This window comes from Colobus angolensis, unplaced genomic scaffold, assembly GCF_000951035.1.
Source record: "Colobus angolensis palliatus isolate OR3802 unplaced genomic scaffold, Cang.pa_1.0 Scaffold53, whole genome shotgun sequence".
Taxonomy (NCBI): domain Eukaryota; kingdom Metazoa; phylum Chordata; class Mammalia; order Primates; family Cercopithecidae; genus Colobus; species Colobus angolensis.
The window spans coordinates 4,260,547-4,288,355 of NW_012118821.1; the positions used below are offsets into that span (position 1 = coordinate 4,260,547).

General features: G+C 50.6%; 1 protein-coding gene across 1 annotated transcript in view; it reads right to left on the minus strand.

Moving 5' to 3' along the window:
* The window catches only part of ASAP2 (ArfGAP with SH3 domain, ankyrin repeat and PH domain 2), a 180,191-nt gene that overhangs the window by 8,179 nt on the left and 144,203 nt on the right, over window positions 1-27,809 (minus strand). Inside the window, exons 17-24 of the mRNA XM_011960939.1 lie at window positions 25,619-25,808; window positions 23,579-23,664; window positions 21,501-21,616; window positions 19,746-19,813; window positions 15,255-15,368; window positions 11,733-11,985; window positions 9,075-9,209; window positions 6,526-6,691 (exon numbers count right to left, since the gene is read on the minus strand). Of these exons, the coding sequence (XP_011816329.1) occupies window positions 6,526-6,691; window positions 9,075-9,209; window positions 11,733-11,985; window positions 15,255-15,368; window positions 19,746-19,813; window positions 21,501-21,616; window positions 23,579-23,664; window positions 25,619-25,808 (1,128 nt within the window). The remainder of the gene's footprint in view (window positions 1-6,525; window positions 6,692-9,074; window positions 9,210-11,732; window positions 11,986-15,254; window positions 15,369-19,745; window positions 19,814-21,500; window positions 21,617-23,578; window positions 23,665-25,618; window positions 25,809-27,809) is intronic.

A 27,809-nucleotide genomic window follows, 5' to 3' on the forward strand; every position in this document is an offset into this window, starting at 1 on the left:
GGCGGTGGGGGAGGGATAGTATCCTTTACAAAGAGGATGCACCAGCGTATTCCTTTAGAGTAAGAACTCCACTGGGCACTGGCAACACGATTTCGTCCATCCTTATCTGTCCTGGGTAGCTCTAACCTCACTTGCCCTGCTTCCCTTTTTCCTACCAGTCAGATCTGAAACCAGGTAGAACCATGTTTGAGAGGACCTGTCCAGCTTCTCCCAGCTAGAACACTTCTGAGAACCAGGAACCTGCACCTCACAGCTGACATCCACGGTTCTGAGTCCCAATAACTGCTGGGAGCTGACGGCTCGTTAGCCAGAACTTCCATACGATTTGTTCTCTTGAAAAACAGCAGCTTGGAAAGTGCAAATCGCAGGGCGTCTTAAGGCAGAAGAGAATCCAGAAGCCAACGGAAGCATGACCTGTGGCCACTTTGGTGTAGAGGCGAAATAATTAGCACTGGAAAGCCCATTTATTACAGCATAATTCAGTAGCTGTTAAGACTAGGAAGGCACAGATATGCATATTCTATTTTATTTTTTTGAGATGGAGTCTTGCTCTGTTGCCCAGGCTGGAGAGCAGTGGTACAATCTCAGCTCACTGCAACCTCCACCTCCTGGGTTCAAGTGATTCTCCTGCCTCAGCCTCCCGAGTAGCTGGGATTACAGGTGTGCACCATCATGTCCAGCTAAGTTTTGTAGTTTTAGTAGAGATGGGGTTTTGCCATGTTGGTCAGGCTGGTCTCAAACTCCTGGCTTCAAGTGATCCACCCACCTTGGCCTCCCAAAATGCTAGGATTGCAGGTGTGAGCCGCCACGCCCAGCCCTGCATGTTATATTTTTAAAAGTTATCTTGCAAAGTAGCATTTAAAAAGTTTTGGGAGCCTTCTGGTTCAAATGGCAGATTTAAGTACATTTACTTCCACTTCTTCCCAAGGAAAAGGATTTTAAAAAATTAAACCTAAAAGAGGTCAGGCACGGTGCCACATGCCTGTAATCCCAGCACTTTGAAAGGCCGATGTGGGAGGACTGCTTGAGCCCAGGAGTTTGAGACCAGCCTGGGCAACATAAGGAGACCCCCACCTCTATAAAATATAAAAATAAATTAAGGGGGCGTGGTGGTGCATGCCTGTGGTCCCAGCCATGCGGAGGCTGAGGTGGGCGGATCACCTGAGCCCAGGAGGTCGAGGCTACAGTGAACCGTGATTGCACCACTGTACTCCAGCCTGGGCGACAGAATGAAAGATAAATTATAGTCAACCTAGTTGACTTCAAGAATGGAATCCCACTCCAGCAGTGAGGAAGGCTCTGAAATACTCCTATCTGTCCTGTAGTGTCCCCAAAAGGCTCAGGACCCTCTGGAAGGGGAGAAAGGCAAGGTAGTAAGCAGAAGAATTAGCCAAAAATCTGTTTAAGGAGCTCATGAATCCCTGGAATCTCACCCCAGGTCTGATTAGCCTTAGCCGCTGCCCTGCCCAACCTACTAAGGACAGGAAGCTTCTATTCTTGGAGAGGGCAAAACAGAGGGTATCTGGACGGGGAACACCGGGTGCGGCTGTTGGGAGTATCTTGAAAAACAGAGGGACTAAGTAAAAGCTTAACTTTATTTCTCTACTCCTAAAAAAACTTCAGACGAGACAAGAGGCCCAGCCAGACCACTCCACAGTGACACGGGTGTGGGCGGCTCTGTGCAGTCTGCCAGTTTTGACTGCCTCACCTGGAGGGGAAACACCGAGCTTGCCATTTATAGGGAAAAGCCTGGAACCCACAGAGGTCAAAACGGTGTGGGGGCAGCACACTCTGCACGAACACGAAAACTGCAACACACCCGCCAACACCTTTGCAACCATTCTCAGAGGGAGGAGACTGAGAAACGATCTCAGGAAACAAAAAGAGTATCTCTACAAAAAGTGTTTAACTTGAGGATTATTATACGAGAACAGGCATGAACGCCTTAGTAAAAGAACTGGGAGCTAAACTCTAGAAAATCTCCCAGAAGACAGATTTTCGAAACAGGCAGGCAAGCAAAGCAGGGATGGCCATGAGAAGGTGGCAGAGGGCTAGCTGAGGATGACAGCTCGACTCCCCTGCACCGGGTGGCACTTCCAGCCCCAGCCTGGGAGGAGGGAGTGTGGGCATCCAGCCTGCCCCCCACAGCAACTCCTTCCCCTCAGAATTAACTCTGAGCCCAGGAGACAGATGGTAGAAGCAGAAGATCGGAGGGGTCTGGGTCTACCTTTGGGACTGGGGTACAGCCAAGAATATGCACACTAAACTCAGCGTGAGCAGGAAGCTAAGTTCCACATGTGAAAGCATGGCGAGGCTGAAGTTTGTCAGAGCACTCAGGGTACTCCAATAAACAAGATGACACATTCAGGAGAAAGGCCAAGGAGTCTGACATCTGAGCAATAAGAAACATTAAAAGAGAGAAAAACCCCAATATTTAAGGCATTAAAAAATCAGTGAAATTTCTCCAAATTGAAGGATGTAGTTTGTACCTTGAAAGTCTCTGTCGTCTGTCTGGTAGTGTGGATGAAAACACCCACACTGGTACCTGGGGAGGCGCGTCACCCAGAGGTGAACAAGAAGGGCATGTCCGCAGATGGTGGCCCAACAGGAGCGTCCGAGCCCAGGTGGGATGAGGAAAGCATCCAGGTGGCGGGAAGTGACAGCCCCCCTGAGCACCCAGTGGGGGTCCTGGAACAAGAGGCAGACCCAAACAGGGAAAGGCAGCTGCTGCGCAGAGGCGGCAGTAGAGAGGGGGGACCTGTTTCCTAAATAGACACCGATCAAGGAAGTAAAGATGGGAGCCAGACTGCTCACCCTCAGAAAGGAAGGAAGTAAACAGATAAGAAGAAAACTAGAAGAAACCCCATGGTGACTGTAAAACATTGCCTTCCAATTTGTTACTATTTTTCTTTTTTTAGAGCTAGCGTCTCTGTTGTCCAGGCTGGAGTGCAGTGGCACCATCACAGCTCACTGCAGCCTTCTCACGGGCTCAAGCAATCCTCCTGCCTCAGCCTCCCAAGTAGCTGGGACTATAGGCGAGTGCTGCCATGCCTAGCTAATTTTTAATTTTTTTTTTGCAGAGATAGGGTCTCACTATGTTGCCCAGAGTGGTCTTGAACTCCTGGCCTCAAGTGATCCTCCCACCTTGGCCTTCTAAAATAATGCAGGGATAGGCTGAGCGTGGTGGCTCACACTGTGTCCGGAGTTGGTGGGTTCTTGGTCTCACTGACCAAAAACGAAGCCGTGGACCCTCGCAGTGAGTGTTACAGTTCTTAAAGATGGTGTGTCTGGAGCTTCTTCCTTCTGGTGGGTTCGTGATCTCGCTGTCAGGAGTGAAGATGCAGACCTTCGTGGTGAGCGTTACAGCTCTTAAAAGCAGCGCATCTGGAGTTGTTTGTTGGTCCCTGTGGGTTCGTGGTCTCCTTGGCTTCAGGAGTGCAGCTGTAGGCCTTTGCAGTGTTACAGCTCATAAAGGCAGCGTGGACCCAGAGTGAGCAGCAGCAAGATTTATTGCAAAGAGTGAAAGAACAAAGCTTCCACAGTCTGGAAGGGGCCTCCGGCTGGCTGGGGTAGCCTGCTTTTATTCCCCATCTACATCCTGCTGATTGGTCCATTTTGACAGAGTGCTGACTGGTGCGTTTACAATCCTTGAGCTAGACACAGAGAGCTAGAGGGAAAAGTTCTCCAAGTCCCCACTAGGTTAGCTAGACAGAGTTAGCTAGATACAGAGTACCAATTGGAGTATTTACAAACCTTGAGCTAGACACAGAGTACTGATTGGTATATCTACAAAACCTGAGCTAGGCACAGAGTGCTGATTGGTGTATTTACCATCCTCTAGCTAGACATAAAAGTTCTCCAAGTCCCCATCCGGCTCAGGAGCCCAGCTGGCTTCACCTAGTGGATCCTGCACAGGGGCTGCAGGCGGAGCTGCCCGCTAGTCCCGAGCCACGCCCGCACTCCTCAGCCCTTGGGCTGTCGATGGGACTGGCCGCCAGGGAGCAGGGGGCGGCGAACGTAGGGAGGCTCAGGCCACGCAGGAGTCCACCGCAGGGTGGGGAGCTCAGACATGGCGGGCTGCAGATCCCAAGCCCTGCCCCGCAGGGAGGCAGCTAAGGCTCTGTGAGAATTTGAGTGCCGCACAGGCGGACGGGCACTGCTGGGGGACCTGGTGCAACCTCCGCAGCTGCTGGCCCAGGTGCTAAGCCTCTCTGCCCTGGGCTGGTAGCGCCAGCTGGCTGCTCCGTGTGCGGGGCCCGCTGGAACTCACACTGGCCCGCCAGCACAGCCCCGGTTCCCGCCCGTGCTTCTCTCTCCATACCTCCCCGCAAGCAGAGGGAGGAGGCTCCGGCCTCAGACAGCCCAGAGAGGGGCTCCCACGGTGCCGTGGCAGGCTAAAGGGCTCCTCAAGCACTGCCAGAATGGACACCAAGGCCGAGGAGGCGCTGAGAGTGAGGACTGCTAGCACATTGTCACCTCTCAACACCTGTAATCCCAGCACTTTGGGAGGCCAAGGTGGGCGGATCACAAGGTCAGGAGATCCAGACGATCCTGTCTAACACAGTGAAACTCTGTCTCCACTAAAAATAAAAAAAATTGGCCGGGCATGGTGGCCAGCCCACCACTGCTCCCCCACCCCCTGCCCCGAAAAAAAAGAGTAGTCCAGGGATTACAGATGTGGGCCATGGTGCCCAGTCCCCAAATTCTTTATTTTTTTATTTTTGAGATGGAGTTTTGCTCTTGTTGCCCAGGCTGGAGTGCAATGGTGCAATCTCGGCTCACTGCAATCTCCGTGTCCTGGGTTCAAGAGTCTCGTGCCTCAGCCTCCTGAGTCGCTGGGATTACAGGTGCCTGCTACCATGCTCAGCTAATTTTTTTCTATTTTTATTAGAGACGAGGTTTTACCATGTTGGCCTGGCTGGTCTCAAACTCCTGACCTCAGGTGGTCTGCCCAGCTCGGCCTCCCAAAGTGCTGGGATTATAGGTGTGAGCCACTGCGCCTGGCCCCAAATTCTTTATTGAGAGGTGGAACTGATGACTTCCTTGTGCCTTCCTCTCTGCCCCTGTGTCTGAGCTTGTAACTGTTTGAGCAGTAATGTATGGCAGAGGTCATTCTGTGCCAGCTTCCAGGGCCATGCCTCTCTCTGGGGACCTGTCCTTGGACCCAGCCACCATGATGTAAGGAAGCCCATGCCAGGGACGCACAGCCCAGCTGAGGCTCTGGCTGACAGGCAGCATCAGCTACCACAGGGTGGGTGAAAGGCTCTGACCTTGTTCCCCAGCCAACGAGTCACCTCCTATGTCCAGCCACCCCCAGCTTCGAGTCCTTTCAGCAAAGCCTCTAGATACTGTGGAGCAAAGACAAAGACCCCCCAGTCCTATCCAAATTCCTGACAATCTGTCAGCAGAATCAAACGGCCATGCCTCATGTCTGTCAGTTTGGTGTGGTTTGTTACTAGAACAACTGAAATTAGAGACGTCAGTGTGAACTCATGGATTTCAATACAGAAAGATACAGAAGAGAGAGATAAATGGTGTATGTATGTATCCATGTACATGCATCCATATTTCCAAATTCTGACAGCTCAGAGGGCCTGTGTGGGAGCAGTGACTCTCCACCTAGCCCCCAGAACTTGGCCTCTAAATATCATTTCCACTAAAAGGAACCATTTCCCACCATAAAGATCCAGATTAAGAGCCACGAACTGGGGCTGGGCGCAGTGGCTCATGCCTGTGATCCCAACACTTTGGGAGGCTGAGGCGGGTGGATCACGAGGTCAGGAGATTGAGACCATCCTGGCTAACACGGCGAAACCCTGTCTCTACTAAAAATACAAAAAATTAGCCAGGTGTGTTGGCGGGCGCCTGTAGTCCCAGCTACTCAGGAGGCTGAGGCAAGAGAATGGCGAGAATCTGGGAGGCGGAGCTTGCAGTGAGCCGAGATCACGCCACTGCACTCCAGCCTGGGCGACAGAGGTAGACTCCGTCTCAAAAACAAAACAAAAAAAAAGAGCCACAAACTGGACCCATCTGCAACAAACGGCTTATTTGGACAAACACGTAGGCTTGAACTGGGCCTAAGGATTGGGTGCTGTTCCTACATCCATGTTAATTTCCTGACTTTGCAGGTGGTATTGTGTTATGTAGGACAATGTCCTTGTTTGTGGGAAATCCATGCCTCACACCACAGAGGGTCTATGTGTTCAAAACAACCTTGGGAAAATAGAAAGAAAACAAACAGAGACCACCTGGGTGGTGAGCAGCAAACAGAACCCAGAGTCCTTGTGTGTTGAGGACACTTTGTCTACATTCATTCTGTGGACTTAAAATGTACATTTGTAAGACATTTTTACAGTCTAAAAATCCTCAAGTTATTTTTAAGACCCTTCAGACCTGAGGAATTAGTTATGTGGCGCGCACGCTGAAGCAGGAACCCTGGGGATTGCAAACGTTCATCCAGACCCCGTGGCAGGTGAGGTGAGAGGACAGGAGCACGGATGGCCGCGCTGGCTGGGGGTGGCTTACCCTGGCGCAGGCTTCTTCTGCGGGAGGCGGCTGGGCGGCTGTGGGGGCAGAGGTGGGGGCCTGCTCTGCGAGATCCCAGGCGGGGTAGGCTTGCTTGGCTGGCTCAAGGCTTCCAACACGCTAGGTGTCTTGGCAACAGGAGGGGGCGGCGTGGGGGTCAGGGGATCTGCGGAGGAAAAGGACAGACATGCAGAGGGTCAGCTGCGAGGCTTCCCACTCAGGCCTCCTCACTGGAGGCTTTCTGAGAAGGGCTTCATTTTTCTATTGCTATTTCCTAAGGAAAAACCTGCTATTTCCTTGCTGGTTTTCAGAAAACTATTCGCAGGGAGGAAGCAGGGAGTCATTTCCAAACTAATAAGGAAGCTGCGAGCCTAAAGTTAGGATGACAGTTTTTCTCTTAGCCCGTGAGTGAGTATTTTCTCAGCTAGAACTCCATGTGGGAAAGCCAGCAGTTTCCTGCTCTCGACTCTGAGACCCAACCGCAGGAGGCCGGGGCTCTCAGCTCTGCCTGGGGAAGCAGGGCCTGCTTTGCACATCAACTGACCTGTGGCCAAAGGGATAAGGCCCTACGCACTTCATCGGGCTGCTGGGCAGGGTGGATCTGAGGAGAGATGGGAGCTACTAACTTAGTAACGGCTCCTCAGTCCGCGGAGTGGGTGGGTGCAGAGCTTTATTAGTGTCTATGTTTTACAGACGAGGAGGCTGAGGCCCACGGAGGGGAAGAGCTCTCGTCAAGGGTGGCAGAGTTGGTAAGACCTGGAGGGAGGCTGTGAGCCCAATTCTCCTTCCTCTGTCTCTCCTCCCCCGATGGGTGTTAAGCGCTCTCTCAATGTCAGGCTTATCATCCTGGGCCTCAGGATGGGTGGCCTCTGCCAGGAAAGAACATATAAGGCGCTGGGTTTCCCTCTGCCAGGAAAAGCCAGGAAGAATGAGGCCTTCAGCTAAACAAAGAGAAACCTGGGGTGGGGAAAAATAAAGGAATCCAACTTATGATCTTTCTTTTTTTCATTATTGTTTCCTCTTTCCAATTTAAAGGAAAAGTCAAAAGGCTGACTCTAGCACACACATGCAGTCCCAGGGCCACCAGACGGAGAGGCAGGAAAGTGGGCCTAGCCTTCTGTGTGTTCGTCTTGGAAACCTTTGAAGACCCTCCCAGACCCACTGCTCCCGGCTCTGCCGCCAGCACGTGCACACATGGCACTGACTCTAGCTGGGGCTGAGCTGCTTTTAATTTTAACTTATTCTAAGGAAGTCACGAGCACCTCAGCTCAGGAATTCTCATGCTCTGGAAGCAATGAAGCCCAGAGATGCTGGACTCCCCACTCCAGGGCTGCTGCAGCAGGAGACGGGGCAGCATCCAGGGCTTGTTTCTCTGATCCAGTGAAAAAAGATGCTCTAGTTCTGCACACTGGAGAAAAACTTCTTCCTAAAAACCTCCTCTTGCTTCTCTCACCAAGGGTTTCAGGACTTTCAACCACATGTTGACATTAAAGAAAACATGCCAGGCTGGGCGTGGTGGCCCACACCTGTAATCCCAGTACTTTGGGAGGACAAGGCGGGTGGGTCACTTGAGCCCCAGAATTTGAGCCTGAGCAACATAGCAAAACCCTGTGTCTACAAAAAAAATACAACAATTAGCTGGGCATGGTGGCTTGCACCAATAATCCCAGCTACTCAGGAGGCTAAGGCAGGAGGATCGCTTGAGCCCAGGAGTTGGAGGCTGCAGTGAGCCATGACTGCGCCACTCCACTTGCACCAATAATCCCAGCTGCTCAGGAGGCTAAGGCAGGAGGATCGCTTGAGCCCAGGAGTTGGAGGCTGCAGTGAGCCATGATTGTGCCACTGCACTCCAGCCTAGGGGACAAAGAAAAACAAGGCTGGGCATGGTGGCTCACGCCTGTAATCCCAGCACTTTGGGAGGCTGAGGCAGGTGGATCACCTGAGGTCAGAAGTTTGAGACCAGGCTGGCCAACATGGCAAAACTCTGTCTACTAAAAATACACACACACACACACAAAAATTAGCTGGGCATGGTGGCAGGCTCCTGTAATCCCAGCTACTTGGGAGGCTGAGGCAGGAGAATCTCTTGAACCCGGGAGGCAGAGGTTGCAGCGAGCCAAGATTGTGCCATTGCACTCCAGTCTGGGTGATGGAGTCAGACTCTGTCTCAAAAAAAAAAAAAGAAAAGAAAAACAAAAAGCCAGATTCTAAACCAAGTGACTGTCCCAAAATATTGAAAATCACCAAATGGCCCAAGGAAAAAGAAACCCTGGGGTACTGTGTAAAGGAGGAAATGTTGCTGAAATGCTTTGGAAGACAGAGGAAGGGAGTGAGGAAGCTACTTGATGGTGCAGTGTGGGGACAGGCAGGGGTTTGCAGCTGTGATGGAGGAGGCTGGGGCAGCTGGGAGCCCTGCACAGGAGGGCTCCCTACAACACGGGGCACTTTGCATGTGTCTGTGCCGGCGGCTGTGCGGCTCCATAGAGCACCCCCCACCATCCAGATCTACAAAGCCCACAGGCAAGAAAGGAAAAAGGAAAAAAACGTACTGGTAGATGTCACGCGAAGAGGGGGCAGCGGTGGATGGACAGCTGGCGGATCTGACGAAGATCGCTGCCGGCTTCCACCGTCCACACTTACAGAGTTTGTCTTCCACAGGGTGTTAGCAGAGGAGGCTGTCTGAACTGAACCCACACGCATGCACACATACGCATGCATGCACACATACACGTGCACACACAGAACAAAAACAGAAACAGAACACTGCGTTATTGATCCTCCCCCTTATGAAATGCTCAGTATGACCCTTCTACCTAGAACCCTCAACTCTTTTACTCCTGTCTCTGGCACGTGGAAGATAGACACTGATACCCACTAAACCAAAGATGCTTCAAGGACTATTCTCAGCTGGTTTTCTCAATCCATGAAATTTAAAAATTCCTGAGTTTATTTCTCAAATATCAGTATCATTTGAAGAAGGAAATAAACAGCCACAATGCTCTCTTGGGAACATTGCACTTGGAGCTTCTGGAACTTCTGCTCCTCTCCACCCTCCCACCGAGTCCTTCCCATGGGCTGTGGGAGTCACCGCCATGCGAAGAGGAGTACCATGTGCCCAGATGGCACAGGTGGAGGGCAGAGTGCAAATCAGACACTAGAGGAGGGGCTCTCTCTCCCTCCCTCCCGCAAACATATTTCTGGCTGGAAGCAGACACAGATGACACCAATCAGGTTCAGGTGACCCACAAAAGAGATGGCATTTCCCAGGTCACAAGCCCTTCTTCTGCCTGACAAACCTGCAAGCTCAGGTGCACGGGGCCCAGGTGCCAGGTGTGACCCCATGTTGGAGGCTGTGCACAGCCCGTAGGACCAAGGCTGGGCCTAGAAATGGGCCAGGCCACTGGGTCCAGAGGAAGCCTTCAAGCTCCTCCCATGGAGAGCCAGGTCTGCCCCAAGTGCAAGGCTGACACTGTCAACTCTTTGCTATTTAGTTGCATGTGAGAATTCCATCCAAGACCATATGTGGGCTACCCAGAGAATGGGGGAGACAGCAGGTAAGGGGTAAACCTACATCCCTGGAAGAAATGAAGCTAGGGACAGGAATGGCAAAAACAAAAGGGAAAAAAAATCAAAACCCTCGAATTCCAAGACTTCGAGAAACCAGGAGATTAAGAGTTTACCCCTCCATGACCCAGCGGAACAAAATAAAATCTTTCCTCACATGACATACACAGCCAGCAAAAGCCACTGCTGAAAAGGAGGATGATCAAAATCATCTTGATTGTGGGCTGTAGAAAATGCATGCCTGCCCGCAGGATCTGGGAGAGGCAGGAAGAAAGCCGCACCCACCCTGGGCCCTGACCAGCCAGCCTGGGGGTTTGACAGGCAGGAGGTGCGACTGTGTGGCTTCACCTTGTAGCTGCCTTCCGTGCTCAGGGACATCCTCATCAAACCAGGGATGGATGCGGTCTGGGATGTGGGGTGTGTGGGGACAGCAAGCAGCTGGCTTCTGGGCCTGCCTGGGGGAAAGGCCTGCTCTCAGCAGGTTTGTTCTTGGGGGTATGATTCAGTGACTCACACGACAGGTTCACTGTCACTTCTCTGGGCCTCCCTGAGTGACAGGGCAGAGCCATGTGAGGGTCTGAGAGACACCCAGGACAGCAGGGAAGACGGGCCCAGCCGCACAGGCGAGTGTATGTGCAGCACAAAGTTGCAGCTGTCTGCTCAGCCCTGGGCCAGGTCTCCTGGCCTCAGCCACCCTCACGCACCAACCCACCTTGCCCAGCTAGCAGCTACCGCATAAAGACAGTTCGGAATGTATTTGGGGGCGTAGGCTCCACTCCATCAGCGGTCACAGCGCCTGGATACATGCTCTGTGCAGACTCTTGTCCTTCCTGGGCCTCCCTCCTCCCATCAAAGCCTCAGCAGCCCCCTTCATGTGGGAAACCCTCTGAAGGCCACGGTGATGACTGGAGCTCAGCCCAGAGCTGAGCAGGTCACTCGCCGGACCTGCCTTCAAGGAGCACCGTAGCCAGCTGCTCTTCAGGAAGGACAAATTACTTAACTTTTGGGAGCTTTGGTTTACATATTTCCAAAAACAGAAAGTGTCACCTTTTGAGTCAAACCCTCCAGGTTACAGCTGAGGTAAGAAGAGCAAGCTTTTTGCCCTAAGACACTGGTAGGACCACAGGGCTGGTTTTGTATTTTACAATTAGGCTGAGCACTGTTCCCCAAATTAGTAGCATTTTATCCTTCATTTTATGGGGATCACTGGTAAGAAGTAATCGCAGGGGCCATGAACTGGACCAGATGAAGGCAGAAGAGAAACGAAAAGGAAAGAACGAAGGCCTGGGAGGGAGAGTGGAGAAAGGTAAACAGAAGGTCGCAGAGGGCAGACCTGCAGGAGTGTGTCTTTGGGCCCAGCCCTGGGAGTTTCGGTGGCCACCTCAGGCTGCCCTGGGGGAGTTCCCATGTTACCCAAGCCAGGCAGATGCCACAACTCTGCCCAGAATCAGAGTCAAATCAAGAGACTCTACCACCATCTGGCCTGATAAGAATGATGGAATCCCTTTAGGAAGCAAAGAGAAAATAACTACAAAACAGAAGAGCCCAAAGGTCACTGAGTTGGAGGCAGGGCAGCTGCAAACTTCCCAAACCATAAAACAAGACCTTCTATAAATTCACAGGGATGACTGACAGCGTCATACCTTTGCCAACATTCCGTGGAGGAAGAGGAGGGGCGCTGGTGGTGCTGGGGGCTGCCGGCTGGGCGGGAGGTGGGCTGCCACTCAGGATGGCTCCATAGGTCTCATTCTGCAAGATGCTGGGCATGAAAGCCCTCTGCTTGTCCTTGGCAAGGTTTGCAGCATCTCTTGCCAAAGATACAGCGTTAGACTGAAGCTGGTTGGAGCCCAGCTGGTAGAAGCTGATGGGCCGGTCTTCTCGTCGGTTGGGACTGGGCTGCAGGAGAACATCGGGGCAGAGGCGTGAGACAGAAATGAACTGCTCCTGGTGATGACATTCAACACAGGGCTGAAAACCTCACTGACGCCAGCTCTGCTGGGCTTGGTACCATCTGAGCTCTCAACTGCTGCCTGGGAGCCACAAGTTGCGTGAGAGCTGCCGGAGGGAAAACTCGCTCCTCCTCGTGTCTCGTGAAGGAGACACGCATTGACATGGTTCGGCTTTGTGTCTCCACCCAAATCTCATCTGGAATTGTAATCTTCACGTGCCGTGAGAAGAAGGTGACCAGATCACGGCAGTGGTTCCTCCCTGCCGTTCCTGTGGTAGTGAGTTCCCACAAGACCTAACGGTTTGATAAGGCTGTCACTTGCTCTCTCTCCTGCCACCCTGTGAAGAGGGGCCTGCTTCCCCTTCTGCCATGACTGTGTGTTTCCTGAGGCCTCCCAGCCAGGTGGAAGTGTGAGTGAATTAAATCTCTTTCTAAATTACCCAGTCTCAGGTATGTCTTTATAGCAGTGTAAGAACAGACTAGTATATACACACACACACCAAAAAAGCTGTGAACTACAAGTTAAAATTCTCCATTCTGTGATGGATTTAAAATATAAGCTATTTATCTTATCAGCCGAAGTTATCTCAACCTAAGTCAGCATTTTTCCTGAAGTTTCCCTTCCTAAACATGACTTCTTACGTTACCCCACAGGGTAGCCAGCTCTGGCCAGCCCGCTGCACTCAATCTCCAACAGCTATATGGCTCATTCAGCAGAAATCAATGTTTTCTTCCCATATGAACAGGAGCTCCTGAGATTCATCCAAATCAGGGTTAACAAACAGTGGCCTATGGGCTGCCACCTGTTTTTTGTCAGTAAAATTTTATTGGAACATAGCCATATCCTGTCATTTAGATACTGTCTAAGGCTGCTTTTGAGCCATCCTGGCAGAGCTAAGTAATTATAACATGGACTGTGACACTTTAGGCCCACAGAGCCTAAAATATTTACTATCAGGCCCTTTAATAATTTGGCCACCCCTGCTCCCGTTGAAGGTAACATGTTTTTTTTTTTTTTTGAGACGGAGTCTCGCTCTGTCGCCGGGGCTGGAGTGCCGTGGCCGGATCTCAGCTCACTGCAAGCTCCGCCTCCCGGGTTTACGCCATTCTCCTGCCTCAGCCTCCCGAGTAGCTGGGACTACAGGCGCCCGCCACCTCGCCCGGCTAGTTTTTTGTATTTTTTAATAGAGACGAGGTTTCACCGTGTTAGCCAGGATGGTCTCGATCTGCTAACCTCGTGATCCGCCCGTCTCGGCCTCCCAAAGTGCTGGGATTACAGGCTTGAGCCACCGCGCCTGGCCGCTTTTTTTTTTAAAGAGAGTCTCGCTCTGTGGCCCAGGCTGGAGTGCAGTGGTACAATCTCGGCTCACTGCAAGCTCTGCCTCCCAGGTTCATGCCATTCTCCTGCCTCAGCCTCCCGAGCAGCTGGGACTACAGGCGCCCCCCACCATGCCTGGCTAATTTTTTTGTATTTTTAGTAGAGACAGGGTTTCACCATGTTAGCCAGGATGGTCTCAATCTCCTGACCTCGTGATCTGCCTGCCGTGGCCTCCCAAAATGCTGGGATCACAGGCGTAAGCCACTGCGCCCAGCTGGTCATGTGCTTTCTTGGAAGTGAATGCATGGAATAAGGACTCAGGTAACTTAGATCTAACTTCTATTTCAAATGCCAGCTTCATTAAACTACATATGATTGTGAGCAAATAACTCACCTTGCTGACCACATTCTCACCTGTTCACTGGATATGGTGAGTGCTTTTCTAGCACAATGCCAGGTGCCTATCAGGTGCTCAGTGTGAAGGGTGGCAGCCCTGCCTCTCCCTCACATGACCACTAACCCATTCTAGGTTCAGGACAAACCAACGCTTCAAACCCAGCTCAGGGGTGCAGAACTAAGCACCCAGTGGTTCTTCACACATATTTCTAAATTGCAAAGCCCACGGGTGAAAGGATAAACGGTCCCTGCTGCTGTCTGCTGAGAATCAGGTGAGCAGTGTGGATGAGTCTTAGGACTCCACACCAGCCTCTGCTCTTGTGCTTTTCCTTGGACTACGCAACCTGCTTCATCACTGCTCATAAAACGGGAACGTGGCGTCCGATCACTTGACGAAGAGGCATACTGGGGCAGACTGCTTCCAACTTTTAAGGCAGGTTAAGTGTGAAATCAGTCGACTCTTCTCGCTTTGACACTGTTTTGTAGCTAACTCAGTGAAGTAATTTCTTAAGTGAAGTAATTTCTTATTCTGTATTCTAAGAAGCAGTAAGTATGGGTGTTAACTCCATGAGCAAAGACAGTCCAACAGGTTTCAGAAATGCCTTCTGGTTACCTACTGACCTATCCATCCATCTATCTAATTAGATATCCTCAATACACATCAGAACATTAATGCATTACAGAAAATTTAAAAAAAAAAAAAAAAGCCAAACCATGAAAATGTGTTTAATGTAGCATTTGCCACTAATTCAGCACAGAGCACATTCCAGGCATGCCTCGAAGTACCATGCTGAAGGACAGATGGAAGTGGGTCGCAGCTACGAATCAGGGCTTTGGGTCAGACGGCCTAAGTCTGACTCTCAGCTCCGAGTCCTGCGTGAAGGCAGCAACCTTCCCAGGGATCACTCCCCGTGTGTGAGGCAGTGAGTATGGTAAAAAGGGAGCTGGAGGAGGAGGCAAGAGCCTTTGTGCAGTCCCAAGGCTGCCTCTAAATAGCTGCTTCACTTTGGCCAAGTCAACTTTTCCCTTGAGGCTTCAATATCCCAAACTGATAAATGAAAGGGTTGGACCCAATGAGCTCTACAGGTCGTCTGAAGATTTCAGTTGATGTTTTTTTAAGATCAACCAGGAGAATGTGATCACCTAGACTGGGAGAAATCTGGTCTTTATGACGTGACTCCATAGCAAGAGTTTTTCCTCTAAACCCACTGGAATCAATCCCCCCCCCGCCCCCTCCCCCCCACACCCCTTTCCTTTGTAGCAAAAGGCTGCCTGTAAGTACATAATTAGCCATTCCTTTAACTTAATGGGTGCAGGAGCTGGGAGACGGGAGATGGTAGTGGGAAGGATAAAACCAAGAGCCTACTGAGATCAATGAAAGCAAAAAGCAAGCTACATTTTCATTTCTATAAAACAGCTTTCTGCCTTAATTACACATTAGGACCCACATTGTTCTGGATGAAGCTGATCAAAACTCTTAATGGTTAGCAACCTGGCACAGACCTGCAATTTCTCATCCATGTCGTCATCACTTTCATCCAGGTCTTCGTGGAGTAGTCGCCATTCATATTCCACATGAACGTGAGAATTAAATCTTCCAGATAAGGCTTGGGTCAGCTGAGAGAACAGAGGGATGGTCAGTGCTGCTGCTCATACACTCAGCCATGCACCTGGACCCACTGAGGTGTGCAGACAGGAGGCCTGCCTTCTAGTCCAAGGCAAATTCATGGAAATCTCTGGGTCTCAGGTGAAGCCCCCGCCCTTCTGCCTAATTCACAGGGTAACCTTGAAACTCAAAGCTGGTATGTCCCAGCAAAGGCTTTGTAAACTGTATTAGTTTTCAGCCACAGTTCCTGGCTTGTAACTCTCAAAGCTCTTGCTGCAGTCTTTGGTTATAACGTGGGATGCTAGGCCTCAAGAGACAGAATCTCTCTGAACTTCTCGTGTCCCAAGGCAGGACTCTAATCTCCCCCCACTTTTCTGACTGTGGGTCTTAAGACCCTCCCCAGAGAGGGTCTCACCCTATACCCTGGGGGAAGAGATGCTGACATCATGAAGCTTCCATAAAACTCCAAGAGGACTGGTTCTCCAGCTACACAGAGGGTCCTGGAGGGTGGCGCCCGGGGAGGGCGTGGAACCTCCCCGTCCCTTCCCCCACACCTCGCCCTATGCGCCTCTCTATCTGTATGCTTTACAATACCCTTTATAACAAAGCAGTAAACACAAGTGTCTCCTTGAGTTCTATGGGCCACTCCAGCAAATTATTCCAACCCAAAGAGGGGGCTGTGGGAACCCCCACTTGAAGCCGGTTGGTCAGAAGTTCTGGAGGTTGATGTGTGACTAGTGTCTGGGTTGGGAGACAGTCTTGGGGACTGAGCCCCCAGTCTATGGGATCTGACACTACCTCCAGGTAGACAGTGTCTAATTGAACTGGAGGACAGCCAGCTGGTGTCTGCTGCTTGTGAAACTGCCTTTTCAAGAACATGGTTGTGATAAAAGTCTAGCATGGCTGACTCCATCTTGCTTCTGGCCTCACAGGCTGGCTGTCCTCCCTTACTCCTGGGCACAGACCAAGCTAACCAGGGGAAGAATTTAGTTTGTGGTGTAAGTTTGAAACAAGGATGGTAATAGTCCCTCCCTAAAATTGACTCAATTTCTTTATTATACTTCAAGCTCTAGGGTTCATGTGCACAACGTGCAGGTTTGGTACATATGTATACATGTGCCATGTTGCTGTGCTGCACCCATTAACTGTCATTTACATTAGGTATCTCTCCTAATGCTATCCCTTCCCCATTCCCCCACCCCACGACAGGCCCCACTGTGTGATGTTCCCCACCCTGTGTCCAAGTGTTCTCACTGTTCAATTCTCACCTATGAGTGAGAACATGCAGTGTTTGGTTTTCTGTCCTTGTGATAATTTGCTCAGAATGATGGTTTCCAGCTGCATCCATGTCCCTACAAAGGACATGAACTCATCCCTTTGCTTGGCTGCAGAGTATTGCATGGTGTATATGTGCCACATTTTCTTAAACCAGTCTATCACTGATGGACATCTGGATTGGTTCCAAGTCTTTGTGACTGTGAATAGTGCCGCAATAAACATATGTGTGCATGTGAAAACAAGAAAACTCTGTTCTTGTTAGGCAGCTTGAAAGTGCCTTTGGAAGACTAATGAAAGGCCTGTCAAGATGAGGATTATGGGAGGGGTCTGAATTCCGCTAAAATGTAGGTGCAGCTTACCTCTCTCTACTAATGTAATTGTTTACCATCCAGTGGAGTGGCTCACACCTGTAATCCCAGCATTTTGGGAGGCCGAGGCAGGAGGACTGCTTGAGCCAGCAGTTTGAGACCAGCCCAGGCAACATAGCGAGACCCTATCACTACAAAAAATTTAAAAACTTATTTAGCCAGCCGTGGTGGCATGCATCAGTAATCTCAGCTACTTGGGAGGCTGAGGTGAGAGGATCGCTTAAGCTCAGGAGTTTGAGGCTGTCTATGAGCACGCCACTGTACTCCAACCTAGGCAACAGAGACACTCTGTCTTTTAAAAAAAAAATTGTTTACTGCACCTGAGGCCACGATATTTGTGACTTCCCCAACTGATCCTATAGATAACATATCCTAAGACTGATCTTTTGAGATATTTTTTCAGACTTTTGCATCCTGGTGACCAACTGACTCCACCGAACCTGACTCATGCATGACTCAACCAGTCCCATGGCTCCCACTGAGATGATATGCAGTGGCCAAGGGCTGTTTCTCACACTTGTATGATTTCACTCCCAACCAATCAGCAGCACCCATTTCCTAGCCCCCTTGCCCAATTATCCCTGAAAAACCCTCACCTCTGAGCCTTTGCAGGGACACAGTTGAGTAATAACTCCTGTCCTTCCACTGCTCAGCCAGCTTGCCATAATTAAACTCTTTCTTTATTGCAATAACACTGTCTCGTGAATTGGGTTTATGCAGCAGGCAAGACAAACCTGTCAGATGACTACACTTGGTGCAGGGGTTGGGGGAGCCCCACACCTTTGGTCACAGCAGTCTGCTTCTGTATTGCTCGTTGTGACAACAGTGTAAGCGTAGAGAAAAAACAGGGCTAGAGAGCTTTCCCCAAAACAACAAGCAAAGGATATTTGAGATCTAAAGGATGCTGATCAGCCTGCAAGTATCCACATTCCATACAGGAGAAAGCTCAACCCCAGGAGAACGAATGTGCTCATTCACTGTGAAGCCAGCCTTTTCAACCAGGATGAGAGAATTAAACGCTGTAGAAAATGATCTGAGTGGCTATTTTCTCAGTTCTCTCAAGGAAGGTAGATAGCTAGTTCCGTTCTACATGTGCAGAAGAGAAGTTAATTCATTACACACTATGGGTGTCTTAGAACCTCAGGGCTTAATTTCCCTCATATCCAGATGGTAGCTACATGACCCTGGGCAAGTCACTTAACTTGTCTGTGCCTGTTTCCTTATCTGTAAAATGAGGACAATGGCAGAAACCATGTTGTAAGGTAGTTATGAAGATTAAATGAGCTAGGTCAGGTGCGGTGGCTCACGCCTATAATCCCAGCACTTCGGGAGGCCAAGGCAGGTGGACTGCTTGAGATCAGGAGTTCAAGACCAGCCTGACCAACATGGTGAAACCCCGTATCTATTAAAAATACAAAAATTAGCTGGGCGTGGTGGCAGTTACCTGTAATCCCAATTACTCGGGAGGTTGAGGCAGAAGAATTGCTTAACCTGGGAGGCAGAGGTTGCAGTGAACCAAGATCATGTCACTGCACTCTCCAGCCTGGGCGACAGAGTAAGACTCCATTTAAAAAAAAAAAAAATTAAATGACCTAGTGGATGTGAAAGAGGACCTGTTACTTATCTTACACTTGTATAGCATTTATTATTAATAGTTCTTTTTTTTCTCCCCCAGCCTGGTGCACATTTGCATAATCATGGCTCACTGTAGCCTTGAACTCCTGAGCTCAAGTCGATTCTCCCACCTCAGCTTCCCAAGTAGCTGGGGCTACAGGTGCATGCCACCACACCCAACTAATGTGAAACTTTTTTGTGGAGATGGCGTGTTGGTCTGTTGCCCAGGCAGGAGTGCAGTGGTGCTATTATGGCTCACTGTAGCTTTGAACTCCTGGTCTCAAAGTGATCCTCCTACCTTAGCCTCCTGGGTAACTGGGGCTACAGGCATGCTCCACCATGCCTTGCTAATTTTTTTAACCATTTGCAAAGAAAGTCTCACTATGTTGCCAGGCTGGTCTCGAATTCCTGGCCTAAAGCAGCCATCATCCCCTGCCTCAGCCTCCCAAAGCTTTGGGATTACAGGCATGAGTCACTGTGCTCAGCCGTAATAGTTCTATTTACTGAGTGCTGTGTGTCAACTGCATTACAGCATTTGATAATAATTCTCACAACGACTGTATGTACTGGTATAACTGACCGGACTTTAGAAATAAGGAAACAGCCTAAGAGAGTTTCCTTCCAAAGCCAAGTGGGGGAGCCCACGGCAAGGCCAGGGCTGCCTGGCCTGGTGGGGTCTTTCTACTGTCTACACGGTCTACACTGAACAGGAAAAGATGGTGTCGAGCAACCCACACGATCTGGGGCTGAAGAACAAGAAAGGAGGTTGGCCTTGATGTCCAGCAAAGCAGCAAGTAAACAGCTTGGAGGCCAGAGAACAAGCCCTTGTGGCGGCCTTGGGCCTCTGCTCCAGTTGTCCCACCACATCAGTGATGTTACCAACACAGCCAACCAGCAAACACTGACTCACACCCCAAGTCTCACTACGAGGGGGTGAGTCCCCCTAGGTTTCCCTATATACTCCCTAGCATGCTTTCTCCAAGGCAGGCTGATTCTAGGCTCATCCCACCAGAAACACTGAGCTCTGCTCAGGACACTGGTTCACAGCAAACCCTGCCCAAGGAGGACGGGCTTGGCTCCCTGTCCCATGACAGGTGCCCCACCCCGTCCTTGTGGCGGGAGACTCACCAGCTCCTCACAGTGCTCGTGCTTGAGGCGCTTGGCAATGTCCAGCGGAGTCTCTCCTGACTCGTTTGCTAAAAGTCAAGGGCGAGCAAAGGAGGCGTTAAGGCAAAACCCAGCAAAGGCATGACATCCAGGACATTTTTAAAAGGAACAGAAAGGCAGCACTAAATTACATTGGACCTGGTTAATGAAATCCACAGTGAGTTTGACCTAGTTGAGGCTGAATGTATCTTGTAATTGTATAGAACTGCAGCTAAATACAGAAGGTAAAACTTTAAAAGACAAAGTTTGAACTAATCAAAAAACTAAAACTGGCCAGGCACAGTGGCTCATGTCTGTAATCCCAGCACTTTGGGAGGCAGAGGTGGGTGGATCATTTGAGGTCAGGAGTTGGAGACCATTCTGGCCAACATGGTGAAACCCCATCTCTACTAAAAATATAAAGATTAGACAGGCGTGGTGGTGCGCATCTGTGGCTCCAGCTACTCAGGAGCCTGCAGCTGCAGTGAGCCGAGATCGCGCCACTGCACTCTGGCCTTGGTGACAGAGCAAGACTCTGTCTCAAAAAGAAAAAAACAAAAACAAAAACAAACAAACCCAAAAACAAACACTAAAACTGTTGAGGAAGCCACCTAATTAAAATCCACATCCAAACTGTACGTCACTGAATAAAGCGATTCACCATAAACCCTCTAACCAAAAGCACTGCTAACCTAGTTCCATGCACTGGAATACAATAAACTTTTATACCTTCTCTCAAGCAGTCTATAACTTTGAAAGTATAGACTTTTTTTTTTTTTTTAAGACAGAGTCTGGCTCTGTCATCAGGCTGGAGTGCAATGGCACAGTCTCAGCTCACTGCAACCTCCGCCTCCTGGGTTCAAGCAATTCTCCTGCCTCAGCCTCCCAAGTAGCTGGGCCAACAGGTGCATGACACCACGCCCAGCTAATTTTTGTATTTTTAGTAGAGACAGGGTTTCACCATGTTGGCCAGATGGTCTTGATCTCTTGACTTCATGATCCACCCGCCTTGGACTCACAAAGTGCTGGGATTACAGGTGTGAGCCACTGCACCTGGCCTATGCTTTTTCTAAATAAGCCTCAGTCAATGAGGTCTGATTATTAGTTTTTTAATGATAAGCACAGCTCTCAGGCAGATGTGTGTCTTTTTTCTATTCTTTCCTCTTTAATAGTTCTTCAAAAATACTTCCTCCTGAGGGGTAACAACTGGATGCTCTCAAGGCACAACTGCGCCTTGGCTGTTGGCATGCCGGGGTCCTCCACAGAGGGAGGGACTGGGGCCAAGTAACAACCAGCGCCCTTCATGGAGGAAGCCATGGTGCAAATGAAAGGACAGAGCCGTAAACAGCATTTCCCCCTATAATCCATCAAACCCACAGCCAAGAAAGGGGCCAAGTATGGCCTCAGGTGGGGGTGAATAGGCTCAGGGTATGTGAACAGGTCAAAATTCCCCAACCTTGTCCAAATTCACCTGGCATTCGTGAGAGCTGCAAGACCCACCCTTTGCTTATCTTATGATCTGTAAAATGCCTTTAAATGCTCCCAAAGTCTAAGTAACAGATGGTGAATGCAGCCTCGTGGAACAGGCAGGGAGAGGCCCTTTCTCGTTAGTGGTAGGTTCTCCTTCTCCTTGGCACTAACAAAGCCCACAGGGTAAGCCCTGTTTCCAAGGGCAGGGCTTGGGTGGCAGAGGCCAGGGTGCAGCTGAGCCCACCCCCGGGGCCCGGGCCCACTCACCTATCTCGATGGAGGCCTTCCCTCGCAGGAGCAACTTGAGGCACTCGGCATTGTCGGTCAGGCAGCAGTAGTGCAGGGCTGTGCTGCCTTTCCCTGTCTGTTTATCCAGGTTCCCACTGCCCAAGCACAGGAACAGAGAGAGAGCATAGTGTGTCACAGGCCAGAGGATCAAGACTGCCCAGCAGGGAGCCTGGGGCACGTGCACAGGAGAGGCAGACAGTCCGAGTGAACAGTTTCCCTAAATCATTCCCACGGTGGTGGGACCTGGCACCGTCCCTGCCTATGTGGCTGGAGAAGCCTTAGCAGAAGGTCATCAAGGAAATAACACGATGATGGCAGAAGAGGTCAAAAGGGGAAGGGGGCATCCCTCATCCCTGCTGCTGCTGAGCATGTGGGGCCAAAGCAGAGGCAGTGCACCGCCTGGGCGAACCCGGAGCCCAGCATCCTTCTCACATCCCCCCGGCTGTGCCCAGAGGCTGCCGTGCTAGGCTGGCCAGCTGTGCTGGATGCAGGGCCTCTGGATGCCTGTGTGACTCACCCATCCTGTCCTATGGGAGGACGGGGGCTGAGTTTTTCTCTATCATTATTTGATATTCCCTCCAGGAAAGGGAAAAGTCACTTTCCCAAAGCCTAGTGACTTGCCCAAAGTCACTTTCCCCAGGCTCCTCAGCCTGTTTGCCCTGGAAATACCTTCTGAAAAGAGGCTCAAGGGGAATCTTGAGCTTTTCAAAAGTTCTTCCAACATATCACAAGACCAGGTCATCCAAACAAGGTGCTCAGGCTTGGCAGACATGGCACAGGCCCTCAGCCCTAGCAAGCATGGCCACCGTCACATTCTGAGGAGAGGCAGTGAGCTTTGTGCCCCTGCACAAAGTGGGGACAGAAGGGCGACCTCAGGAAGTGGCACCTGCTGCTTCCATCAGAAGGAAACCAGTTATGTTTTCAATATAAAAAAAGGAGCTTCTTTTTCACCAAATTGGGGGCATGGGGAAGCTTCATTTTCAGAATTCTCCCCCACTTTTGTCCTCCTTCCACTCTGAAAAAAAGAAACTGAGACTTTCCTTCTCCTGCCCCCTGAAAATGTGCATGGAGGGAGAGGCATCACGCAGCTATCAACCAAATGTTTATGGAACCCCTGCTGCGTTCTAGGAGCCAGGCTGGCACTCAGGCATAGGGCATCAGGGCAGCTTCCACCACGAATCCAGTGAACTCAGGCTCCTCAGGAAGAAGCTGCAGGTCTCGGGGCTGACCGCCCCACACTCCCCTCCTTTCTGGCCATTTCTTCACTCCTCTGCTCAGAAATGGGAGGAAAAAGCAGGGGACACAAAATGCAAACTATCCCATGGCTTTTGCATTTTGGAATTTTCCATTTCCTTTGGAACAAATTTCTGGGGCTTTTAACAGCACCTCCTCCTCCAGTACACACATGGCTCAAACCATGATCAGGGAGTGAAAATACATGTTGAGGGGTCTTGAAGTCCAGCCTTCAGCTGCCAGGCAGGTAGCACAGGACTGAAGCAATATGCACCAAATCACAGGGACTCCCGGATCTGTGGTAAACCACCTGTGCACATCTCTAAAGGTCATTTCTAATCAAAGCATAAAAACAACTTCTCGACCCAAACAAAACACCCATAATCCAGTGCTCTGGTTTCTAATCTCTGGTTCAGACCATGGCTAATGTATGGATCCCCTCCTTGCCTGCTATCTCCCTACTGCTCAGGACACTCTGCTTGGGCAGTGTGATGACCTGGGTCACACGATGAGGCGAGGACTGCCCCTGTGCACAGAAGGTGGTCATGGGGTCCCCAAGTTCAGTAGCCATATCTACTTGGTGTCTCCCTCAGTATCAGACACTAGAAGTTGGACCCTGGAATTAGCACAAAAGAGTTTCTAGAGCTTTTTTAAAGGATTGCCATGGAGTACCTCACATCTGGCGGTACTTTTTCTATCATTCATGTTTAGACCTGGGAAGGTTCTCTTGACAACACATCAGAAGCGATGAAGCTGCTTCTGATTCCTTCCCCCAGAAATACCAAGGAGAAAACGAGTGCCTCCCTTAATTTCAGAACACCTACCTGTTCTGAACTAAAAAGTCTACAATGTGAAGAGAGGTTCGATCCACGGATCTGACTGCAAGGTGGAGGGCAGTTTCATCTGGCTCCTGAAAAATCAAACAAAGGCATTCCAGAATTCTAACGGGAGCATTCAATTCTGTGTCCAACACCGGTGAAATAGCGTATAACTCTTCCAAAAGTCTTTTATCCTTCCCTTCGAGAAACTTATCTCTAGATAGAGTCTCTTTAATCTCTACACAAGCTCTTTGCTCTTGGGAATGTGCAATTTGGAGATTGGTCCTGTTTCTCCTGACTCCATGGGAAATAAATGAGAAGTTCAGGGGTTTCATTTCTGAGTCCTCTCAATTGACCTGTCCCCATCCCTGCATCAGCACCACAAGGCAGATCCCTGCCTGCAAGCAAGAATCTTGTTCCAAGGATCCAGGAAGGTCCCCCAGACCACCTACAATCCAATCCCTTTACCTGCTCCTTGAGTAGAAACATGTTTCTTAAGCAGGCTTAAAGTTTTGCATTCTACACTTACACACAAGGCTACGAATGCTAATAACTGTGCTGTCTCCAACTCATACTGGGAATTCCCCAACTCCACTACCTTTTCTGAAAGTACACCTGGCAGGTGGGGGAGAAAAGATGAACAAGGATTGTTTCAGCAGGTGGGTGGGCGAGAGAACCAGAGGAGGACAGATCTAGAGGACAGGAGGTGAGGGCAAGGGAAGGTGCCTCCCAGGCCTCCTGCCCCACCTGCTCGGCCCTCTGGCTGCAGCACAGCTCAGTGCTGGGCACTCTCCACACTGCATAGATGGGCATGAGTTCTTTCTGGAGCTAGGGAGAGAGCGGGACCAGCCCAGAGCCCGCATGGACGTGCCTGTCACCAGGAGAAAGATGCTGCAGCCGTGAAGCATCATTGATGATAAGCAGCCAGCCCAGACCTGAGGTTCCAGGTGACCAAATGTGCATCTACGGGGCATTTGTGGACCAGAATCCGGACACATGCCACCCCACTTGGGTGCTGGTATGTTACTGCAAACCCACTCCAGCTGGATGCCCACCCTCTCAAGAGAGCTCCCCCAGGAAAGGAGGGGTCTTACTCCTACTCTATTCCCTCTGAGGGGGAGCACGGTGGGGTGTGGGTTCCAGGGAACCACCCCCTCAGAGAGCTTCTCTCATTAGCATGAAGCTCTGGTTAAACCTGCTCGCAGATGACGGGTCCCTCTCAGGCTGCCTAGCTTCTGAGATGTCTTCTCCTCCACCTGGGAATGGGCGTTCTTTCCAGAGCTGGCATGACATTTTTGGTGTAAGAATAAACCACTAGGTGGGTACAAAGTTTTAGACAAGCAGAATAAGTCCTGGAGATCTAATGCACAGCCTGGTGATTCCAGGTAAGAACTACATAGTGTCTATTTCAAAACTGAGTCAATTTGAAATGTGCTCTCCAATAAAAATGGATGAGTATGTGAGGTAATGGATATGTTGGCTAGCTTGATTTAATCATTCCATGATGTAAACATGGATCAAAAACATCACACCGTACCCCCTAAATATAGATAAAATTATTTGTCTACTGAAAAGAAAACCCCCTAGTTTATTCTACCGCAGTACCTCTATCCGTGCTGTCTTCCTCTGGAGAATTACCCAGCTTTGGTCAGTATTGCTGATTCCACTGATCTGCCACGGTGCCCCAGTTTTTCTGTTTTTTTTTGAGACAAGGTCTCACTCTGTCGTCTAGGCTGGAGTCCAGTGGCACAATCATGGCTCACTGCAGCTTCAAATTTCCAGGCTCAAGTGATCCTCTCAACCCAGCCTCCTGAGCAGCTGGGACTACAAATGTACACCACTATGCCTGGGCCAATTTTACTTTTTTTTTTTTTTTTGGCAGAGATGGGGTCTCCCTATGTTGCCCAGGCTGGTATCAAACTCCTGAGCTCAAAGGATTCTCCCGCCTTGGCCTCCTAAAGTAAAGTGCTGGATCCCAGGCATGAGCCACTGTGCCCGGCCTTTTTTTTTTTTTTTTTTTTTTAAAGTAGCAGCCCACACTCTTACATGTCCGTTGGCCAGTGGGATTTTTTCTGTAAGATCCACACCATCAGCATAAGCTTGGAGCAATCCAAAAATATCTCTCGTTTTGACGGCCTCGCAAAGGCTGTGAAGCTTCGCCGCATTATCCGCGTGCTTCTTCCTTGCATATCTCCTCTCAATGTACTTGGCTGTGATGTAGTCCTTTCTTGCATTCCTGAAACCAAACATAATTACCTTGCAAATCATGAAGGGCCTCTACCCGCCATCCAGCATTCCTTTGTCTAAGACCACATTAATGGTTCCCGCACCACCTCCCTGGTAAGCAGTGCTGGCCCCAAAACACAAAGCACGAGTGGCCGCCATGTGGTTCAACAGCTGCACAGGTCTTCACTGAGACCTCATGGGAGCTGGCCAGGGGACAACTTCCCCATGTTCTCTTGGCCCACCGCCCTCTATCTTGCCTCCCTCCCCTGACTCCTAAGTTCTGTGATCTGACCTCACTGTCGCCCTCGTCACCTCCACGCCCTTTTTACCCAGGTCCCTCCACTCGGCATGCCCTGCGCCTCGTCCTCCAAGAAGGCTGGCCACCCTGCCCCCGCCCTCCAGGCAGCCCTGGCCAACCTCTGTCCCAACATTCTCTCCATGAAGGCCTGCCTGCTTGACTGCCAGACAGGCCCATAAGCTACAGGCCCATAAGCTCCTTGGGGCATGGACTACGACCTCTCTTTTGTAGGCACCGTGCCTGGTATGAAAGGCACTATCAGATGAACCAAAATGAAATGTCAGTCCTACTCTATTTTTTTTTTTTTCTACTTTTTGTGTTCTACTTTCTGTCCTTTATGTGGCAACATGCTCAGACTCCACCCCATCCAAAGAGCCTAGAGAAGCAGGAACAGAAGGGGGCCAAAGAAGCCTGAGTTCAAATCCCACTCCCACCACACACTGCTGCTTTGAACTTGATCAAGTATTTCATCTCTCTAGACTTGTAAGTTTGACTTGTGAAAATGCACACAATACATCCTCACAGTAGCACCATGAGACATACGTGTGTCAACACACCTACAGCACATACAGGGGGTCCTGGGCCTTGGAAAGACCCAGTGAACTTACAAGAGGGACAGCAAGAGAAACAGCAGCTCACTGGTCACAGAGTATATGCATTTCACATTCCCAATTCTGAAGGTTGAGGGTCACTGCCCAGGGACTCCTAGAATCTTGAGAATCAGGCCGGAGCCAGGCAGGGGCAGATCAGCTGCATTCCTTTGTAACACAGCACTGCCTACAATCTGAGGACGCATGCGGCTGCTCCCCTTCGAGCTACAGTCTCCGCGTGGTTCCCTCTGGATCTCCTCTCTGTCACTCAGCTGACTACAGCAAGGGGCCATGGCTGCTGGAGCAGTTGTTGACTTTTCTGTACCTGCCCTAAATCCCCATGGAACAAATGGCCCCCCAGAAGGGGAGTCTGAGCCCGCTGGACATGCAACTGGAGGCAGGGAGTGGATCCTGTCTACCCTGGGGTCCCTTGAAGATGGGCCAGCCTAAGATGAGAAGCCACAGCACCCAAACAGAACCAAGCGGACAGAGGTATCTTGCCAGCATTTGCCAGGCCTCATAATCTGCTTGCCCTTGGGTGCATGTGGCTCCTGGACACGCCACAGTATGAGGCTGGCTGGTGCAGCTGGAGAGGAAACCACGTCCCATGGTGCCCGTTCCACCTGAGCAGGCACTGTGCTTCACAGCCCAAGAAGGACTTCCAGGGGCACCTGGTGAACTTGTGCTCTGGCGCTTTCCAACACACTGCCTCCCTCCTGCTCCAGCTCCAGTTCTGCCCACTCTACAGGGCCTCGGTCAAGGCGTGTGCCTCAACTTCCCCCAGCGCGTGCTCCCCGTCCACACAGCGCTAACCCGTGCACTGAGCTCACTGCGGTGCTGGGTGACTTCTGTGTGAGATACGTGGTCTCAACAGATTCCCTCAACAGTGCCATGAGTTTTCATCTCCACCTGCAGGCACAACAGGCCCTCGAATAACATCATTTTGTTATAACGTTAAGAAAAAAATCAATTCCCAGGCAGGGTCACTGTGTGGAGTCTACTCAGGTTTTCTCTGGGCACTCAGGTCTCCCCGGCATCCTGAAGCTGTGCGCGCTGGGCTAACTGCTGTGTCTCCAAGTCCCCACTGTGAGTGAGTGTGGATGTGGGTGTGACCGCATCCCAC